The 22,125-nt window shown below is 46.2% G+C and overlaps 1 protein-coding gene across 3 annotated transcripts in view; it reads left to right on the top strand.

Annotated features, from left to right (window-relative positions):
* The window catches only part of LOC311138016 (metabotropic glutamate receptor 2-like), a gene marked incomplete at both ends in the record, with an annotated part of 36,778 nt that extends 15,935 nt beyond the window's left edge, over positions 1-20,843 (top strand). The window contains 10 exons of one of the 3 annotated variants that reach the window (XM_084172664.1): positions 4,550-4,819; positions 5,327-5,506; positions 5,699-6,089; positions 8,276-8,394; positions 8,518-8,682; positions 8,947-9,060; positions 9,180-9,611; positions 9,918-10,157; positions 20,373-20,562; positions 20,785-20,843. In XM_084172664.1, coding sequence (XP_084028790.1) covers positions 4,550-4,819; positions 5,327-5,506; positions 5,699-6,089; positions 8,276-8,394; positions 8,518-8,682; positions 8,947-9,060; positions 9,180-9,611; positions 9,918-10,157; positions 20,373-20,562; positions 20,785-20,843 — 2,160 coding nt within the window. Of the gene's footprint in view, positions 1-4,549; positions 4,820-5,326; positions 5,507-5,698; positions 6,090-8,275; positions 8,395-8,517; positions 8,683-8,946; positions 9,061-9,179; positions 9,612-9,917; positions 10,158-20,372; positions 20,583-20,759 lie in introns of all 3 variants that reach the window. The other 2 variants (XM_084172663.1, XM_084172665.1) reach the window with 2 other exon arrangements.
* Positions 20,844-22,125: the final 1,282 nt, after the last annotated feature.

Raw genomic sequence — 22,125 nt, 5'->3', positions numbered from 1 at the left:
GGATTTTAATCCATGACGGCGTAGTGTGTTACTAATGGTTTTCTTTGAGACTGTGGTCCCAGCTCTCTTCAGGTTATTGACCAGGTCCTGCCGTGTAGTTCTGGGCTGATCCCTCACCTTCCTCATGATCATTGATGCCCCACGAGGTGAGATCTTGCATGGAGCCCCAGACCGAGGGTGATTGACCGTCATCTTGAACTTCTTCCATTTTCTAATAATTGCGCCAACAGTTGTTGCCTTCTCACCAAGCTGCTTGCCTATTGTCCTGTAGCCCATCCCAGCCTTGTGCAGGTCTACAATTTTATCCCTGGTGTCCTTACACAGCTCTCTGGTCTTGGCCATTGTAGAGAGGTTGGAGTCTGTTTGATTGAGTGTGTGGACAGGTGTCTTTTATACAGGTAACGAGTTCAAACAGGTGCAGTTAATACAGGTAATGAGTGGAGAACAGGAGGGCTTCTTAAAGAAAAACTAACAGGTCTGTGAGAGCCGGAATTCTTACTGGTTGGTAGGTGATCAAATACTTATGTCATGCAATAAAATGCAAATTAATTACTTAAAAATCATACAATGTGATTTTCTGGATTTTCGTTTTAGATTCCGTCTCGCACAGTTGAAGTGTACCTATGATAAAAATGACAGACCTCTACATACTTTGTAAGTAGGAAAACCTGCAAAATCGGCAGTGTATCAAATACTTGTTCTCCCCACTGTATGTGCTCTGAAAAAAGTAATGAGTGTCAGTGTTGTGTAGAGTTAGAGAACCCAAAAAGACACATATGTGCTCTGAAGAACATACAGCTGCAACACGGCTTAGGGCATCTCACAACACATACAAATACATTGTGTGTGTAATGATGTGCATGAAGTATCAAATACTGGATTAATTTCCCTTTTTAAAGATTAATTTCTGGCTATTTAAATTCCCATGAGCTGGAAACTGGGAAGCGAATGAAGGCTGGTGAACGAATGGGAATCTAAATGTGGATTAGTGTGAAGAGGAATTGTTAAATGAGCTCCAAGGGAATGGTAGGGCTGTGGAAGCCTCTAGGTATTCCGAGGTGCCTGGGGGACAGTGGTAGTTAGTTACAGTAGTGTTAGAACACACATGGGCACGCACATACACGCTTGCATGCACGCACGCACACACACAGTGGAAGTTCCAGTAATGTTAGAACACACATGGGCACGCACTCAGAAACCCTGTGGCGGGAAGGGAGAGATGGAGAGATGGAGAACAACATGCTGAAAGCAAGATGATTTTTGTTACCATTCTCTTGCGGACAATGTGTCACTCAATAAAAAAAAGGGCAACATAGACATACACTGACCACTAAACAAACACATGCTTCTTGTGACAATAATTACAATTTCTAATGCTCATTCAACATGATCTGCTTTCAGAGTGGTGCATCACACATAGCTCTCAGCAGCATCCACTTTCACTAGCGCCCACATTGTAGATCAATAGATCTTGTTCAAGTTATTTGGGGCGTAATGAGCTTATGGTGTCAGAATATTGACTGTAGATTCCAACACACACACACACACACACACACACACCTCAGTCTGTCTGTCTGGGGGCTTGAGTGTATCTGGCCCTGGACTAGACAGCTTTAAGCTGTAAATGGCAAAACAAGTGTCTAATGTTCTTATCTCAATTATGGTTTTGTTGTTGTTATCATATAATTAAACAGATATGGTTGTTATCCACTATGGCTCTTGCTCCAGGTAATGTGGATAGCTGACATGGTAGACAGGGTTGGAGATAGTGTCAGATTGTGTGACATGTGAAAGGGGCATTGGCTGGAGGCCTCCTCATCTCACCAATGTCAGTCAAACCCTCAGGTAGACACCTGATAGACAGCAGAAGCTGTTTTAAATAAGCTCCTCTGAGGAATACAGACACAGTAGAAATAGGCATTTTTGGACTGGGGCTGCAGAGATAAAGAGATAGACCATTTTTGGACAGCAGAAGATATATTCGATATATATACTGTATGCTTCCCAAATGGCACCCTTTTCCCTATATAGTGCACTACTTTTGACCAGAGCCACTATATAGGGAATAGGGTGCCATTTGGACGCAACCATAGACACCTTTGGACTGGGGCTGCGGAGCTGATTTCACTCCCTGATAAATTAGCTCTGAAAACAGAGAGCATGTTGTGCTGCAGTGGTTTTGTTAGTTTCTTTAAAAGCTACAATATGTAACTTTTTGGGCAACCCGATCACATAGAAATGTGAGTTATAGATCTGTCATTCACATTGAAAGCAAGTCTAAGAAGAGGAAGAACTGTTCTATGTGTGTTATTTCTATGCTTCCCATTCTTAAGTTTTGTTTTTGTGTCTTTTAGTTTAGGTTTTGTACACCAGCTTTAAAAAGCTGAAAATACAATATTTTTGGTTATGGAAAATATATTTCACAGCAATTTAGATGGTACAATGATTCTCTACACAATGACTTTGTCACATGAACTGAAAATTAGGCAAACTATTAGAATTTTTGCAACCAGGAAAAGGCGGAGCGATTTGTACATATATATACAGTGGGGGAAAAAGGTTTTTAGTCAGCCACCAATTGTGCAAGTTCTCCCACTTAAAAAGATGAGAGAGGCCTGTAATTTTCATCATAGGTACACGTCAACTATGACAGACAAAATGAGAAAAAAATATCCAGAAAATCACATTGTAGGATTTTTAATGAATTTATTTGCAAATTATGGTGGAAAATAAGTATTTGGTCAATAACAAAAGTTTCTCAATACTTTGTTATACACCCTTTGTTGGCAATGACACAGGTCAAACATTTTCTGTAAGTCTTCACAAGGTTTTCACACACTGTTGCTGGTATTTTGGCCCATTCCTCCATGCAGATCTCCTCTAGAGCAGTGATGTTTTGGGGCTGTCGCTGGGCAACACAGACTTTCAACTCCCTCCAAAGATTTTCTATGGGGTTGAGATCTGGAGACTGGCTAGGCCACTCCAGGACCTTGAAATGCTTCTTACAAAGCCACTCCTTCGTTGCCCGGGCGGTGTGTTTGGGATCATTGTCATGCTGAAAGATCCAGCCACGTTTCATCTTCAATGCCCTTTGCTGATGGAAGGAGGTTTTAACTCAAAATCTCACGATACATGGCCCCATTCATTCTTTCCTTTACACGGATCAGTCGTCCTGGTCCCTTTGCAGAAAAACAGCCCCAAAGCATGATGTTTCCACCCCCATGCTTCACAGTAGGTATGGTGTTCTTTGGATGCAACTCAGCATTCTTTGTCCTCCAAACATGACGAGTTGAGTTTTTACCAAAAAGTTATATTTTGGTTTCATCTGACCATATGACATTCTCCCAATCCTCTTCTGGATCATCCAAATGCACTCTAGCAAACTTCAGACGGGCCTGGACATGTACTGGCTTAAGCAGGGGGACACGTCTGGCACTGCAGGATTTGAGGCCCTGGCGGCGTAGTGTGTTACTGATGGTAGGCTTTGTTACTTTGGTCCCAGCTCTCTGCAGGTCATTCACCAGGTCCCCCCGTGTGGTTCTGGGATTTTTGCTCACCGTTCTTGTGATCATTTTGACCCCACGGGGTGAGATCTTGCGTGGAGCCCCAGATCGAGGGAGATTATCAGTGGTCTTCCATTTCCTAATAATTGCTCCCACAGTTGATTTCTTCAAACCAAGCTGCTTACCTATTGCAGATTCAGTCTTCCCAGCCTGGTGCAGGTCTACAATTTTGTTTCTGGTGTCCTTTGACAGCTCTTTGGTCTTGGCCATAGTGGAGTTTGGAGTGTGACTGTTTGAGGTTGTGGACAGGTGTCTTTTATACTCATAACAAGTTCAAACAGGTGCCATTAATACAGGTAACGAGTGGAGGACAGAGGAGCCTCTTAAAGAAGAAGTTACAGGTCTGTGAGAGCCAGAAATCTTGCTTGTTTGTAGGTGACCAAATACTTATTTTCCACCATAATTTGCAAATAAATTCATGAAAAATCCTACAATGTGATTTTCTGGAGAAAAAAAATTCTCAATTTGTCTGTCATAGTTGACGTTTACCTATGATGAAAATTACAGGCCTCTCTCATCTTTTTAAGTGGGAGAACATGCACAATTGGTGGCTGACTAAATACTTTTTTTCCCCACTGTATGTGTCGGTTGAGATCACCTAACCCAAGGCGGGAACTGTGTATTGTCACCTTCAACCATACAGAGGCCACAGCCATTGTCACTGTGAGAGTAATTTACATGATAAATATGGTGATTATAGGCCATTTGAATTTCAGATGAGGATAAAGCTCTCTTAGGCCTTTTTGAACAATAAGTGTAGGTGGTAGATGTCTGGAACTAGCTGATATAGTTTCTCCGTCCCTCCCTCTCTCTCTCTGTATAGGTGGCCAAACTCCCCCCTCAGCCTCTTCCAGTGGTGGGAATGGCGAGATTATTCAATTATTATTAGATTCAAATTTTAGATTAGATTGCATTATGTTAAATGTCTGGGACTAGCTGGCATGGTTTATCACTCTCCCTCTCTCCCTCCCTTCTTCCCACACCAGGTGGCCAACCTCCTGCGCCTCTTCCAGATCCCCCAGATCAGCTACGCCTCCACCAGCGCCAAGCTCAGTGACAAGTCTCGCTATGACTACTTCGCCCGCACCGTGCCGCCAGACTTCTACCAGGCCAAGGCCATCGCCGAGATCCTGCGTTACTTCAACTGGACCTATGTGTCCACCGTGGCGTCCGAGGGCGATTACGGCGAGACGGGCATCGATGCCTTCCAGCAGGAGGCCCGCGCCCGCCAGATCTGCATCGCCACCTCGGCCAAGGTCAGCCAGTTGTTGTTGTTTGTTTGTTTGTTGTTGTTGCCACTTTCACAGTGAAAATAATTAATCATTACAAAGGTTTCATACTGTGGTGACATTAACCCAACACCTACGGACCTTGTCAAGGGGTTCAGAAATCTTGGCGTGATGGTTAAGGTGTTGGCTTAAGAGTCGCTGGACCCGGGTTAGAATCCCAATTGGGGCTACCCACCAATTTCGCTACAATACTATTGCATGGTGTTAAATTACATTTGATCATGGGTTGTCGACAATGGGGTTTCTAAAGGCAATTTTACCGCGTTAGCAGAGATCGCATTCACAGTAGACGCTGCAGATGTCGGCTCAATCGGAAATTGGCTTTAAAAGCTGATTTAACGACAACCCACGATCAGATTTAATCCTGGCCTCGGTTGATTCCATTTAAAATAGTGCTGTATGTTTTGCTGCCTTGATGTTATAGACTGTCTTATTCTAGCACATGATGTTTCAAAGCTGGTGCATAATTAACAGGTGAGCCGCTCGATGAACCGGTACAGCTACGACCAGGTGATCCGTTCGCTGCAGCAGAAGTCCAATGCCAAGGTGGTCATTCTGTTCACACGCAGTGAGGATGCCAGGGAGCTGCTGGTGGCCGCCGCCCGCATGAATGTCACCTTCATCTGGGTGGCCAGTGATGGCTGGGGGGCGCAGGTAGGACCTTGGCTTCCATTCAAAAAGAGTTGATTCCCGAATCCCTAACAGTGTGAGAATCAGAATCGACTCCTTCACAATTAAGGAATAAATTCCTGTATAAGAATGTTTTCGATAAAATGTAATGTTTTGCGATTTTTATAAATGGTGTATTTTCATTCCAATTACTCCGAAAATGTGAATGATTTGCAGGAAAGTGTCGTGAGGGGAAGTGAGACGGCAGCCGAGGGGGCCTTCACCATCGAGCTGGCCTCCTACCCTATCCGGGAGTTTGCCGACTACTTCACCAAGCTGAACCCCTACACTAACACACGGAATCCCTGGTTCAGAGAATTCTGGGAGCACCGCTTCGACTGTAGTCTCACAGAGCCTGGTTGTAGCGAAAACAGTCTGCGGGACGGCAAGTTTGAGCAGGAGTCCAAGATCATGTTTGTAGTGAACGCAGTGTATGCCATGGCTCATGCCCTGCATAATATGAGGCAGGCGGTTTGCCCACCCAATGCCACCAAGATCTGTGATGCCATGAAGCCAGGCACCGGGAAGAGGTTCTATAGGGACTTCATCCTCAAGGCCAAGTTCGATGGTGAGTGAAGCAGTCTTAACAATAGAAATAGAACTCCCAGAAGGGGCAATCCCCATTCAAGTAAATTTTCCATGATGGGTGTACCGGCGGCCATATTTAGTGCATCCAATTCTGCAGGTAATATAATTACATTTGTGGTAATTACATTTGCATGGCCTTAACAGCCATATAAGGTCAGGTGACTTGATTACTGGCTATATCACAATGTTAGCCTATATGCACCCTTCATTCACTACACAGGTTTAGATATACTACAGAATTAAACTGTATATGTACACTACTTGACCAAAAGTATGTGGACACCTGCTCATCAAACATCTCATTCAAAAATCATGGGCATTAATATGGAGTTGGTCCCCCCTTTGCTGCTATAACAGCCTCCACTCTTCTGGAAGGTGTTGTACTAGATGTTGGAACATTGCTGCAGGGACTTGCTTCCATTCAGCCACAAGATCATTAGTGAGGTCGGGCACTGACGTTGGGCGATTAGGCCTGGCTCGCAATCGGCGTTCCAATTCATCCCAAAGGTGTTCGATGGGGTTGAGGTCAGGGCTCTGTGCAGGGCAGTCAAGTTCTTCCACACCAATCTCGACAAACCATTTCTGTAGGGACCTTGCTTTGTGCACGGGGGCATTGTCATGCTGAAACAGGAAACGGCCTTCCCTGTTGCCACAAAGTTGGAAGCACAGAATCGTCTAGAATATCGTCTAGTATGCTGTAGCGTTAAGATTTCCCTTCACTGGAACTAAGGGACCTAGCCCGAACCATGAAAAACAGCCCCAGACCATTATTACTCCTCCACCAAACCTTACAGTTGGCACTATGCATTCGGGCAGGTAGTGTTCTCCTGGCATCCGCCAAACCCAGATTCGTCTGTCGGACTGCCAGATGGTGAAGCGTGATTCATCACTCCAGAGAAACAGGTTCCACTGCTCCAGAGTCCAATGGTGGCGAGCTTTACACCACTCCAGCCAACGCTTGGCATTGTAAATGGTGATCTTAGGCTTGTGTGCGACTGCTCGGCCATGGAAACCCATTTCATGAAGCTCCCGACGAACAGTTCCTGTGCTGACGTTGCTTCCAAAGGCAGTGTGGAACTCGGTAGTGAGTGTTGCAACCGAGGACAGACGATTTTTACGCACTACGCACTTCTGCAATCACCGGTCCCGTTCTGTGAGCTTGTGTGGCCTACCACTTTGCGGCTGAGCCGTTGTTGCTCCTAGACATTTCCACTTCACAATAACAGCACTTGCAGTTGAACGGGGCAGCTCTTGCAGAGCAGATTTTTGACAAACTGACTTGTTGGAAAGGTGCCATCCTATGACGGTGCCACGTTGAAAGTTAATAAGCTCTTCAGTAAGGCCATTCTACTGCCAATGTTTGTCTATGGAGATTGCATGGCTGCGTGCTCGATTTTATACACCTGTCAGCAACGGGTGTGGCTGAAATAGCCAAATCCAGTAATTTGAAGGGGTATCCACATACTTTTGTATATATAGTGTACCATTCATGTCATCAGAAATAATCAATTAAATATATTCTTACATTCTTATTTTCAATGTAATAACACATAATGTAAGAACAGACCGGAAGCAGCTCAGAATCACATAGTAATCCTGTTATTACCCTGAGCTAATTGAGTATTACGTTTTTTTAAATATATATATAATCAATATTGGTACATTGGGGTAATTTGAAACAAATGCAAATCTGAATTGACTGTGAGATTGGTTTCTCAGTTTATGTTGTGTCCTTGTAGAATTGAAAAGGGTTTGGTGATGATTTGATTTGCAGTGGGACCAGTAACAAATTGGGACTGAGTAAGATGCTTAGAGTAAGCAAGCAGTGTGCACTATTTTGAGAAGATGCCTCATGAATAGTTGCATTAAAGAAATGAATTAAAAAACAAACGGAGAAGATGAAGGAAACATTGACATAACATCTCATTTGTGATTTTTTGTGAGAAATTACTAGAGACTCATATTAAAAGTCAATATCTAACTAAAAGGGAGGGTTTCTCTTTCTTCTGAAATGTCATCATTCTGTTTCCCCTAATCTGAAACCCTGAAGAAGGCATCACACCGAAATTAGTTTGTTTTAATTATATAGACGCATTTCTGAAATCTACTTCCATTGTCTTCCAAGACAAGAGTGGTTGAATATTCCCCTCTTCTGCTTCCCCTCAGCTCCATTCAGACCTGCCGACACGGAGAACATGGTGCGTTTCGACGCCTACGGAGACAGTCTGGGCCGCTACAACATCTTCCACTACCACAAACAGGATGATAAATACGTGTATAGGAAGGTATGTAGCTCTCCATCCAGGAGTGCTGCACTGCGGCTGAACCTGTGCCTCTCAACATGTGTGTGTGTGTGTTTGGGTTGGGAAAAAGGCAGAAGAATAAAGTATCTCTCCTCTCCTCTTCAGGTGGGCTACTGGGCCCAGGGTCTGATCCTGAACACCAGCCAAGTGCCATGGAGGGGTCCAGCCGGAGCACCCCCCACCTCCCAGTGCAGTGACCCTTGCAGGAAGAACGAGGTGAAGAGCATGCAGCCTGGAGACGTGTGCTGCTGGATCTGCATCCCCTGCCAGGTAATACATCCACAAGCAAGGAGAGATGAGTGTGAGAGATTACTTTCTTTTTTCATTGTATAGTTTATCTTTCGATAGTCAGCAGCTCACTTTGAGGGTGTGTTCCGCCCGGCGCCATTCATTTCTGCCGGTTGAATATACACTACCTTTTTTTGGGGGTGGGGGGGGGGGGGTAGGATAAAGATTAGGGCTAGGGTAAGTGGATAGTAAGTTGAAAGATTGTAGATATTCAGTAGATGTTTAACTATCTATTTCCCCTACCAGCCCTACCAGTACCTGCTAGATGAGTTCACCTGTGCAGACTGCAGCTTCGGACAGTGGCCCCAGGCCAACCTGACAGGCTGCTTCGACCTCCCAGAGGAGTACATCCGCTGGGAGGTACTGTCACTGTTTTCCCTCATTTTTCTCCTCTTTTCCCCCTCGTTTTGTATATTTTTCTGTGTTTTGAGACATTAACGTGTGAAATAACACTTTAAATAAACCTTTCTTTGATTTAGGATGCCTGGGCCATTGGGCCCGTCACGATCTCCTGCCTGGGCATGTTGTGTACCCTCTCCGTGGTGGGCCTGTTCTTCAAGCACAATGACACCCCCGTGGTCAAAGCCAGCGGCCGTGAGCTTTCCTATATCCTCCTACTCGGGGTCCTAATGTGCTACAGCATGACCTTCATCTACATCGCCAAGCCCTCGATGGCCGTGTGTACCCTACGTCGACTAGGCCTGGGAACCTCCTTCGCTGTGTGCTACTCAGCACTGCTCACTAAGACCAACCGCATCGCAAGGATCTTCAGCGGGGTGAAGGACGGGGCCACAAGGCCACGGTTCATCAGCCCAGCCTCCCAGGTGGCCATCTGCGGCGGACTGATCTCCTGTCAGCTACTGGTGGCTGTGGTCTGGCTCCTGGTGGAGATGCCTGGCGTCAGGAAGGAGGTGAGTGTAACAGAGTTGGATTCCTTACATCACTCAAATGTTTCCACTCAAGCTACCGACTCATTAGCTTTTCTATAGAGTAATTGGCTGAGACGTTGACAAGTGTGGGGTCATGTGTGTTTGCAAGGCAGATGATCCCTGTTTCCAGCCCAGTGAGGGTCAGGGAAGAAAGCTATACTGTTAAGCAATCACAGTGACATTATTGCCCGTCACATGAGCATAGAAATATATAATAATATTCTATATTAATATACTGTATACACTACTCTATAGCTAATACGGTTCTGTTCTATTTAATTCTATGAGGTGAGCCCCGAGAGGAGGGATATAGTCACCCTGAAGTGCAACAGCAAGGACTCCAGCATGCTGGCCGCTCTTGCCTACAACTGCGTCCTTATCGTCCTCTGCACAGTCTACGCCTTCAAGACCAGGAAGTGTCCTGAGAACTTCAACGAGGCCAAGTTCATTGGGTTCACCATGTACACCACCTGTATCATCTGGCTGGCCTTCCAGCCCATCTTCTACGTCACAGCCAGCGACTACAGGGTGAGTGGGAAAAATATACTCCAATTAGGGTTGTAAAATTGTCACGAACGTTGAGAGACGGGTCAGACCAAGGTGCAGTGTGGTATGCGAACATGTTTATTAACTGAATACACACTGACAAAACAACAAAAGTCAACGAAACGTGACGTCAGAAGGCTATACACAAATAAGCCCAACACACGAAACACAAACAAGATCCCACAACCCAGGCAGCAAAACTGGCTGCCTAAGTATGATCCCCAATCAGAGACAACGAGTGACAGCTGCCTCTGATTGGGAATCACACCCGGCCAAACATAGAAATACAAATATAGAATGTCCACATAGAAATACACACACATGATATTCACACCCTGACAAAACTACCTCGAAAATAACAGTCTCTCCAGGTCAGGGCGTGACAGTACCCCCCCCCCCCCCCCCCCCCCCAAAGGTGCGTGGAGCGGACTTATCTGGCTCCGGAGTGGAGCCGCTGACCGGAGCTGGACTAGGCACTGGTGGAGCGGACTGCTCTGGCTCAGGAGTGGAGCTGCTGACCGGAGCTGGACTGGGCACCGGTGGAGCGGACTGCTCTGGCTCCGGAGTGGAGCCGCTGACCGGAGCTGGACTAGGCACTGGTGGAGCGGACTGCTCTGGCTCAGGAGTGGAGCTGCTGACCGGAGCTGGACTGGGCACCGGTGGAGCGGACTGCTCTGGCTCCGGAGTGGAGCTGCTGACCGGAGCTGGACTAGGCACCGGTGGAACGGGCACGGGCCGTGCCGGACTGGGAACACGCACCACTGGCTTGGTGCGAGGAGCATGCACGGGCCGGGCCGGACTGGGAACACGCACCACTGGTCTGGTGCGAGGAGCAGGACTGGACCGGACTGGAGACACGCACCACAGGTCTGGTGCGAGGAGCAGGGACGGGCCGTACTGGACTGGGAACACGCACCACTGGCTTGGTGCGGGGAGCAGGTACGGGGCGTACCGGGCTGGCGACACGCACCACTGGTTTGGTGCGAGGAGCAGGGATGGGCCATACTGGACTGGGAACATGCACCACTGGCTTGGTGCGGGGAGCAGGTACGGGGCGTACCGGGCTGGCGACACGCACCACTGGTTTAATGCGAGGAGCAGGGACGGGCCGTACCGGACTGGGAACACGCACCACTAGTTTGGGACTGGGAACTGACGTTAGATACTCCGACTGTACCAGTCTCTTACTCTCCGCGCCCAGTCCTCCTCCAGTGAGGACTCCTCCTTGAGCCCCCACGAGTGCAGTGTTCAGGGCTCCTCTCTATTGATCCCCGACCACCCTTTAGCCCCCCCAAAAAAATGTACTGGGGCTGTCTCTCGGGCTTCCTCCTCGGCCGGCGCCTTCTGTGTTCCTCTCCTGCCTGGGTTTCCTCCTTCGCCCAGGGTCCTTTACCTGCCAATATCTCCTCCCAAGTCCAAAATGACTTCCCCACATGTGTCCAGGGTGTCTGCTCCTGGGCACGCTGCTTGGTCCATCTTTGGTGGGATCTTCTGTCACGAACGTTGAGAGACGGGTCAGACCAAGGTGCAGCGTGGTATGCGAACATGTTTATTAACTGAATACACACTGACAAAACAACAAAAGTCACCGAAACGTGACATCGGAAGCCTATACACAAATAAGCCCAACACACCGAAACGCAAACAAGATCCCACAACCCAGGCAGGAAAACTGGCTGCCTAAGTATGATCCCCAATCAGAGACAACGAGCGACAGCTGCCTCTGATTGGGAATCACACCCGGCCAAACATAGAAATACAAATATAGAATGTCCACATAGAAATACACACACATGATATTCACGTGACAAAAATGCTGGTAACTTTCCCAAAATGTCCAGATTTTCCAGAAATCCTGGTTGGAGGTTTCCGGATTTCCTGCTTATTCCCCTCTGATTCTGGGAATATTCTACACAGAACTTCTGGACAATCTAGGAATTTGGAGAAAGTTACTGGAATTTTCCAACCCCAACTCCAATATATTGTGAAGACATGACGGAGTAGAACAAGGTAATTGTGCTTATCAACACTAGGGTCATTACGATATTAATGACAATGTGGGTATATTTTCTCCCAGATCATTATTAAAGAAATCTATAAGTGTCACGGAATCAGCCGAGGCTGCTCCTCCTCCCTGCTCGGGCAGGCTTCGGCGTTCGTCGTCCCCGGAGTACTAGCTGCCACCGATCTATGTTGTATTGTATTCCCTATTTAACCCACTGTCGTTCATTGTGTGTTGTTGTTATTGTATTTGTCATCGGCAGTGTTCGTGTGCGGGTTGTTGAATCCTCCTAGTGTGGAGATTGTTTTCTACTCTGGTTACTTTTGAGTAAAGTACGTTTCCAGTAAGCTCTGTGTCCTGCGTTTGACTTCGCCTACCGCATTCACCGTCGCATTCTGACAGAATAACACACCTTCATGGAGTCAGCAGGATCGGCGGTACCAAATGGATCACTGGAGGAGCGCGTAATCCACCAGGAGGACATGATCCAGAACCTGGGCACCGCCATGCAAGGGGTGATGGACACCTTGAGGCGATGGGAGAGTGGAGGTTTGCCCACACCTCCTCCTACGATACCACCACCATCAGCCATACCCACTCCTCCGGAGTCCAGTGGGATTCGGCTCTCGCTCCTGAGGGCTTATGATGGCACCGCGGCCGGGTGTCAGGGTTTCCTACTCCAGGTTGAACTCTACCTACGGAGACGGCCGCTATGGAGACCTACGTCACCGAATCTATGAGACAGGGTTACATACGGCCGTCTACTTCCCCTGCATTCTCAAGTTTCTTTTTTGTGAAGAAGAAGGATGGGGGTTTATGCCCGTGTATTGATTACCGTGGTCTAAATCAGATCACAATCAAATACAGCTATCCTCTCCCTCTGATTGCTAGTATCAGAGTCATTACACGGGGCGCGATTCTTCACAAAATTGGATCTCAGGAGCGCGTACAACCTGGTGCGCATTAGGGAGGGAGATGAGTGGAAGACAGCATTCAGTACCACCTCGGGTCACTATGAGTACCTCGTCATGCCATACGGGTTAATGAATGCTCCTTCAGTCTTCCAATCATTTGTGGACGAGATTTTCCGGGACTTGCATGGACAGGGTGTTGTGGTATATATTGATGACATTCTAATATACTCCGCTACACGAGCCGAGCATGTGTCCCTGGTGCGTCGAGTGCTTGGTAGACTGTTGGAGCATGACCTGTATGCGAAGGCGGAGAAATGTCTGTTCTTCCAGGAGTCCATCTCCTTCCTGGGACATCGGTTGTCCGCGTCAGGGGTAGAGATGGAGATTGACCGCGTTTCTGCCGTGCGTAATTGGCAGACTCCCACCACGGTAAAGGAGGTGCAGCGCTTCTTGGGTTTTGCCAATTACTACCAGCGCTCGGGTACGCCACCTAAACTCCGCCCCTGTGCTTTCTATTCTAAGAAGCTCAGTCCGGCGGAGCGCAATTATGACGTGGGGGATAGGGAGCTGCTGGCTGTGGTTCAAGCCCTGAAGGTGTGGAGACATTGGCTTGAGGGGGCTAAACACCCTTTTCTCATTCTGACTGACCATCGTAACCTGGAGTACATCCGGGCAGCGAGGAGGCTGAATCCTCGCCAGGCAAGGTGGTCAATGTTTCTTTCCCGCTTTGTAATTAAGCTCACCTATAGACCAGGGTCCCAGAACGCTAAGGCAGACGCCCTGTCCCGACTATATGACACAGAGGAGAGGTCCATTGAGCCCACTCCCATACTCCCAGAGTCTTGTTTAGTGGCACCGGTGGTGTGGGAGGTGGATGCGGAAATCGAGCGGGCGTTACGTTCCGATCCTACTCCTCCACAGTGTCCAGACGGTCGGAGGTATGTGCCGCTCGAGGTTCGCGATCGTTTGATATACTGGGCTCACACGTCACCCTCCTCTGGTCATCCGGGTATTGGTCGGACAGTGCACTGCTTTAGTGAGAAGTACTGGTGGCCAATCTTAGCTAAGGACGTGAGGGTTTATGTTTCCTCCTGCTCGGTGTGCACCCAGTGTAAGGCACCTAGACACCTGCCCAGGGGGAAGTTACAACCCCTACCTGTTCCACAACGGCCGTGGTCTCACCTATCGGTGGATTTTGTGACGGACCTTCCCCCCTCCCAGGGGAACACTACGATCTTGGTCGTTGTGGATCGGTTTTCTAAAGCCTGCCGTCTCATTCCCCTGCCAGGTCTCCCTACTGCCCTACAAACTGCTGAGGCCCTGTTTACACACGTCTTCCGGCACTATGGGGTGCCTGAGGATATAGTGTCTGATCGGGGTCCCCAGTTCACCTCTAGAGTCTGGAGGGCATTTATGGAACGTCTGGGGGTCTCGATTAGCCTTACCTCAGGTTTTCACCCCGAGAGTAATGGGCAGGTGGAGAGAGTTAACCAGGATGTGGGTAGGTTTCTGAGGTCATATTGCCAGGACCGGCAAGAGGAGTGGTCGGGATATATTCCCTGGGCAGAGATAGCCCAAAACTCCCTCCGCCATTCGTCCACTAACCTTATGCCTTTCCAGTGTGTGTTAGGTTATCAGCCGGTTCTGGCACCTTGGCATCAGAGCCAGACCGAAGCCCCTGCGGTGGACGAGTAGTTTCGGCGCTCGGAAGAAACTTGGAACACATGTCCATCTGCAGCGGGCCATCAGGCGGCAAAAGGCGAGCGCCGATCGCCACCGCAGTGAGGCTCCGGTGTATGCACCGGGAGACCGGGTCTGGCTCTCGACCCGAAACCTGCCCCTTCGCCTGCCCTGCCGGAAGCTGGGTCGGCGGTTTGTGGGGCCCTTTAAAGTCCTGAGGAGATTGAACGAGGTATGTTATAGGTTACAACTGCCCATTAATTACCGCATTAACCCCTCGTTCCATGTGTCTCTCCTCAGGCCGGTGGTGGCTGGTCCACTCCAGGAGAGTGAGGTACGAGAGGCTCCTCCGCCCCCGTTGGACATCGAGGGGGCTCCGGCGTACTCAGTCCGTTCCATCTTGGATTCGAGGCGTCGGACGGGGGGCCTGCAGTATCTCGTGGAGTGGGAGGGGTACGGTCCGGAGGAACGGTGCTGGGTCCCCAGGAGGGACATTCTAGATCCCTCCATGTTGAGGGACTTCCACCGGAGTCATCCGACTCGCCCTGCTCCGCGTCCTCCTGGCCGTCCCCGAGGCCGGGGTCGGCGCACGGCTGGGGCCGCGCGTCAAGGGGGGGGTACTGTCACGGAATCAGCCGAGGCTGCTCCTCCTCCTTGCTCGGGCAGGCTTCGGCGTTCGTCGTCCCCGGAGTACTAGCTGCCACCGATCTATGTTTCGGTGTTTGACTTGTTTTGTCCTGATTGTGTACACCTGTTCCCCATTATGTTGTATTGTATTCCCTATTTAACCCTCTGTCATTCATTGTGTGTTGTGTGTTATTGTATCGTCATCGGCAGTGTTCGTGTGCGGGTTGTTGAATCCTCCTAGTGTGGAGATTGTTTTCTACTCTGGTTACTTCCGAGTAAAGTACGTTTCCAGTAAGCTCTGTGTCCTGCGTTTGACTTCGCCTACCGCATTCACCGTCGCATTCTGACAATAAGTCCTTGAATGTGTCTTTTAATGTACCAATGGATCTAGGTGGCATACATACATTCCTTTTGATCATCACCTTCCTCTGTGTCACATAAAAGGACTGTATTTATTTTCATGTGGCGTAGAGACACTTCCAAGACAAGAACATAAACACTGGAGATATCAAAGATACCCAGCCGTGATTATGTGGGAATTAAACATCAGTCTTAATAGACACGTACAGTATAGTCAAATCGACTGACTGGGAAGACATATAGCCATTCTCCAAATGACGTTCCTTATCTAAAACTCCAGTATTACCAATACAATACAAAGTATGTTTTTTTCTCCCTTTTAATGTTGACAGTGAAATGTGCAGGAGATTCCCCCAGGGCATTTAGATAGGAAGACTCTTCCCATTGGGCAAAAACGTTGTTGTTTCCGCGTCATTTCAACCAAAAAATTCAAAATGACAACGTTGAATCAACGTTGAAAAATGATTGGATTTTAAAAAAGTCATCAGCATAATGGAATTTCTTTTCACCCAGCTTTTAACCTAAATCCAATGACATGGCCATTTAAAAAAATGATTTCACATTGAATTCAAGTTAGTTGACAACTCAACCAAATGTAAATCAAAAGTAGTTGAACTGATGTCTGTGCCCAGTGGGTTGTTCCCAGATTTCCTCCACAATATTGCCACAGCATCGTTTCCAGTTCTCAGTTGAGATCAGTTCAAACGAGGGAATAGATGGGAGCTGGGCTCCTGAGGGCCTGATGCTAAGATTATCTTAGGATAGTGATAGTCATCTACAGACAGCCTTCTGCTTAACTGATAAACAAATAAACACCCAGAACCAGTGTGCATCTCAGACTGTGCCCCTTCTCAATACCCACATGACTAGCCCGATATGACACCACACCATAGCCTAACAGGATAGATGACTTACTGTATATATTATATCTGTATAGAAAATATAGATTAAAGGCCCTTATAGTGCTTTCACCATCCTGTTTAAGGCCTATGTAGACAATATGTATAAAACTGACACAACAGTTCAGTCCAGAGTGTATGATAACTGTGACCCAAGGCTGAATCTAGTCTAGTCTAATGCCTGTCCGGTTGGTGTTGGTGTGCCACTGGGCTCTGGGTGTACAGACGGAGGGAGGAGAAAGGAGAGAGGAGAGGGGGGAGTCTCATATTGGCCTTGCATCAGAATCATGAGTTTCCCCAGGCCATCTCCTCATCGTCTCTATGATGTTCTATGTGCTAGCAAAAAACACCTCTGAAAAAAACACTTTCAGCACTAGCAACACTTAAGTTGGAAGAGAAAAGTTTGAGAGAAGGGGCGAGAACGCGGGCGAGAAAGGAGTGAGAGACTGGATGAACAGTATTATGATGAGTGTTCATATTGGAGCTGTGGTAGACAGGATAATTAAGCTAGGAAAAGGTTTTGGCTATGCCAAAGAACGCTTTGCTCTCTGTTTGTGTGCCATTAATAATGCCAGCAGTTGGGCTCAGCTTCCTGCATTTCAAATGTGGTTTAGATAAAACATTGGAGATGTTCTCACATGAAAGACAAGCTGTGTTGTTAATTGAATCGCGATGAACCTGGGGTCTCATATGGACATGGACATTCAATATTCCAGCCGGTGCTTACAGCAACTGTGAAGCAACATACTGTTTTCTCTCTTTCTCTCTCTCCTGCTTTCTAAGTCGCTTTCTCTCTCTCTCTTAAAGCTCAAGGCTATTGATCTAGTCTAGTGCATGGTTCGTTAAATTATTTTGTGTTAAAATATGCATTGGATAGCTCCTAGATAGCTAAATGCTTACTGTATCTTTACATCCATGCATATACAGTACATTTGGAAAGTATTCAGACCCCTTGACTTTTTCCACATTTTGTTACGTTACAGCCTTTTTCTAAAATGGATTAAATTGTTATTTTCCCTCATCAATCTACACACAATACTCCATAATGACAAAGTGAAAACAGGTTTTAGAATTTTTGCAGATGTATTAAATATAAAAACTGAAATACCTTATTTACATAAGTATCCAAACCCTTTTCTATTAGACTTGAAAAAGAGCTCAGGTGCAACCTGTTTCCATTGATCATCCTTGAGATGTTTCTACAACTTGATTGGAGTCCACCTGTGGTAAATTCAATTGATTGGACATGATTTGGAAAGGCACACACCTGGCTATATAAGGTCCCAGATTTGACAGTGCACGTCAGAGCAAAAACCAAGCCATGAGGTTAAAGGAATTGTCCGTAGAGCTCAGAGACAGGATTGTGTCGAGGCAAAGATCTGGGGAAGGGTGCCAACAAATTTCTGCAGCATTGAAGGTCCCCAAGAACACACAGTGGCCTCCATCAGTCTTAAATGGAAGAAGTTTGGAACCACCAAGACTCTTCCTAAGAGCTGGCTGCACGGCCAAACTGAGCAATCGGTGGAGAAGAGCCTTGGTCAGGGAGGTGACCAAGAACCCGATGGTCACTCTGACAGAGCTTTAGAGTTCCTCTGTGGAGATGGGAGAACCTTCCAGAAGGACAACCATCTCTGCATCACTCCACCAATCAGGCCTTTATGGTAGAGTGGCCAGATGGAAGCCACTCTTCAGTAAAAGGCACATGACAGCCCACTTGGAGTTTTCCAAAAGGCACCTAAAGACTCTCAGACCTTGAGAAACAAGATTCTCTGGTCTGATGAATCCAAGATTGAACTATTTGGCCTGAATGCCAAGCGTCACGTCTGGAGGAAACCTGGCACCCTCCCTACGGTGAAGCATGGTGGTGGCAGCATCATGCTGTGGGGATGTTTTTCAGCGACTGGGAGACTAGTCAGGATCGAGGGAAACATGAATGGCGCAAAGTACAGAGAGATCCTTGATGAAAACATGCTCCAGAGCGCTCAGGACCTCAGACTGGGGCGAAGGTTCACCTTACAACCAGGCAACAACCCTAAGCACACACCCAAGACAACGCAGGAGTGGCTTCGGGACAAGTCTCTGAATGTCCTTGAGTGGCCCAGCCAGAGCCCGGACTTGAACCCGATCGAGCATCTCTGGAGAGACCTGAAAATAGCTGTGCAGCGACGCTCCCCATCCAACCTGACAGAGCTTGAGAGGATCTGCAGAGAAGAATGGGAGAAACTCCCCAAATACAGGTGTGCCAAGCTTGTAGCGTCATACCCCGAAAAAACTAGAGGCTGTAATCGCTGCCAAAGGTGCTTCAACAAAGTACTGAGTAAAGGGTCTGAATACTTCATATAAATGTAATATTTCTGTTTTTGCTTTGTCATTATGGGGTATTGTGTGTAGATTGATGAGGGGGGAACAAAACAATTTAATCCATTTTAGAATAAGGCTGTAACGTAACAAAATGTGGAAAAAGTGAAGGGGTGTGAATACTTTCCGAATGCACTGTATATATTATCAAACCTGATGCTTGTTGAGGTCAGTGACGGGCCATAGACAGCTCTTAGAAATTCACACTCAACTGTGACCTGGACAAAAGCCCTCACCCTATCATAGTGTTATTTCATCAGGGTGAAATGGAGTTCAAATTTAACAGAAACAAAGCTGAAAGCCTCCCGTCATACTATTATGAATTGTGCATGCTGTTAATGTATTACATAGATGTGCTTTGATGCTCAGAGTCAGACCATACTGTTGTGCGAATTGGTGATCTTTGCCTGCGGAAACAGCAGTGGTATGAGGCAGCCTATAGGTTGGGAAGACTGAGTAACCACAGGCCAGGAGTCAGAGCAGATTAACGATTGGCTCATGATGACAAACTGGACCAGGGCCCAGATTCACAAAACCTTTTTTAAGAAGACATTTCTTCTTAACTGCCATTTTTTCCTTAACTATAGACTTAAGAAGAAAGTTAAGCAAAGTTGCTATTCCTCAAAAAGGTTATTGTAAATGTTCTTGCGCTATTTCTTATGTTTCTCCTTAAGCAAAAAGTGAAGAAGAAATAAAAGTTATTGGATTCAGATAGCTAAACCCTTGTCTTAAACTCAGGGCAGTGATAGAAAAAGCTCATGAAAACAATTGAACATGTTTAATTCACTCACAAACTTCATCTGAAAGTTTCAGTATTGATTTTTTTAAACCCAAGAACAGTAATCTCAGTAAGAAATATGCTAACATGATTGCCATTGCTAACTAGAAAGCTAACTAAAACGGTTGCCTAGCAACAAATATCTTAAGAAGATATTTGAGAAGTTCGAAAGAAAATCATTAAATCTTAAGATATTGTTGAGGAATTACACTTACGAACTATCATATGAACTTTTCTTAAGAAGCTTCTTAAGTTTTTGCGTAAGTGTTTTGTGAATCTGGGCCCAGGCTCTGCCAGGACAGCCAGCAGTGCCAGTCATTAGTGGGCACAGTTGAATGAGACATTACATAGAGCATGTGCAGATTTCCATCAGTTTGGTCCACCAGAGATGCTGACAACAGCTCAGCTGGTTGGCAAAAATGGCAGATAGCAAAAGACCACTAAAGTCCCTTGCCACTTGCATTGTAATAGAGCCCAATGTCTGTCAGGAAGAGACTAAAAGACCCCAGCCCTATCAGTCTATCCAGTGAATCCTGAGGATTCAACCTGTCTCCTCTCCCGGTCTATCTCCCTATACAGGTTCAGACCACCACCATGTGTATCTCTGTCAGTCTGAGTGGCTCTGTGGTGCTTGGCTGTCTCTTCGCTCCTAAGGTCCACATCATCCTATTCCAGCCCCAGAAGAACGTGACCACATTAAGGGTGTCTGCCAACCGCTTCGGGGCCACGGTCACCACAGCATCAGCATCCGTCCCCAGCTACTCAAAAGGCAGCGTCTCTATCACTGGTAAAAATCAGTCATTGTTGGTGAACATGACATAAATCTCATGACATAAATGTTGCTGACCAGAGCACACAAGATTTGGTTCTGCGTTCCGAGAATAGTAAGCTATCAACTGAAGCATACATATGTCTACTGATGTTTATGATTTCATTTACATTTTGTATTCTTATTTGTTGCATGAGCCTCTCTCTGCCTGTGTGCCAACAGCAGTAACAACGGTGTGTAACGGTCGTGAGGTGGTGGACTCCACTACGTCCTCTTTGTGAAGAAGGTTGAGCTGCTTGTATGATCCCTCCTCTCTCCAAACAACACAAGCTACAGTGCCATCAGAAATCATTCCCTCTCATCCAACAAGGCTGCTGATGACATAACGCTCATGTCATATCTCAAGTCCCATTTACAGTAGAGACAAGTAGAGGCTCTCTCTATTCGGACAGAGGACTGTGAAAGCTAAATTATGTGACTATACATACGTAATGTACGAGTGTAAATCATTTTTGTATAGATTTAACATAACATTACATTGATTTTACTTGGTTTCAAGATAGACTTGTCGTTGAATGCACTGTTGTATGTAGGGTTGCAAAGGGAGGGTATATTACTGAAAACGTTCAAAGTCTAGTGACATCTAATGGCCTTTTTGAGTACTTCAGATTATCACAGGTGTCTGTAATTATGCCTGTAAAACATTATCCTAAATATAAACCATCAACTAAGTGAACACCATTGGTGTTTAATATGAGGGTTTCAGCATGAAATATCCTTTATATATTTTTTTTACACACTCATTTAATTTACTATTTCAATATGTCTTTGTTGTAAATGTTTTGGATTCAAACTGTTGGCAGTTGTGAAAGAAGTCAATAGTTCGAAGAGTTAATGAAAATAATGCAATTGTTGATTAGATGCTTTTTTCATTAATTAGGCTATTTTCTCTTGAACCATATGGTCTATCTACTAGAAACTCATGGACAATATGCACACAGATATATATATATATATATATATATATATATATATATATATATATATATATATATATATATATATATATAATTAAAAACTTTTTATAAATATATTTTTAAAAAAGTTATTCAAGTATAAATTAACAAAGTTATCAGGTTTCCATCCAACATTTTTATGCGAGTAAAGTACATGCAGGATAAAACATTTCACGACAGGCCTGATGGAAACAGCTAATTTGTTGATAACTTTCCAAATGTCAACAAAACACATTAGACAAGGTGGGATCTTTTTTGTGTCTGTAAAATTAATTATGCGAGGAATTGTAGTGGAAACTCCTTTATGCGCAAATATTGATATAATAACCATCATATCGAAGTAAACTTGGAGTCACGGAATGATATGTTGTGTGGTCCTCCCACTACAACTTGGGGAAAGCATGCAGTTTATTAGGCTACAGATAAAATAAATTATGAACTTCACAGGGTGGTGAAAGTGGACGGTCATGAGTTTGATGCTACTTTCCAATAAATATCGAGGGACTTATTCTGGTGACATGATGATCAATGCTTGGCTGCCGGTTGA

Source organism: Coregonus lavaretus (assembly GCF_964263955.1).
Source record: "Coregonus lavaretus genome assembly, chromosome: 12".
In the NCBI taxonomy this organism is placed as follows: domain Eukaryota; kingdom Metazoa; phylum Chordata; class Actinopteri; order Salmoniformes; family Salmonidae; genus Coregonus; species Coregonus lavaretus.
Note: the sequence above shows the minus strand (reverse complement) of the source record. Positions and strands in the feature narration are given on the sequence as shown.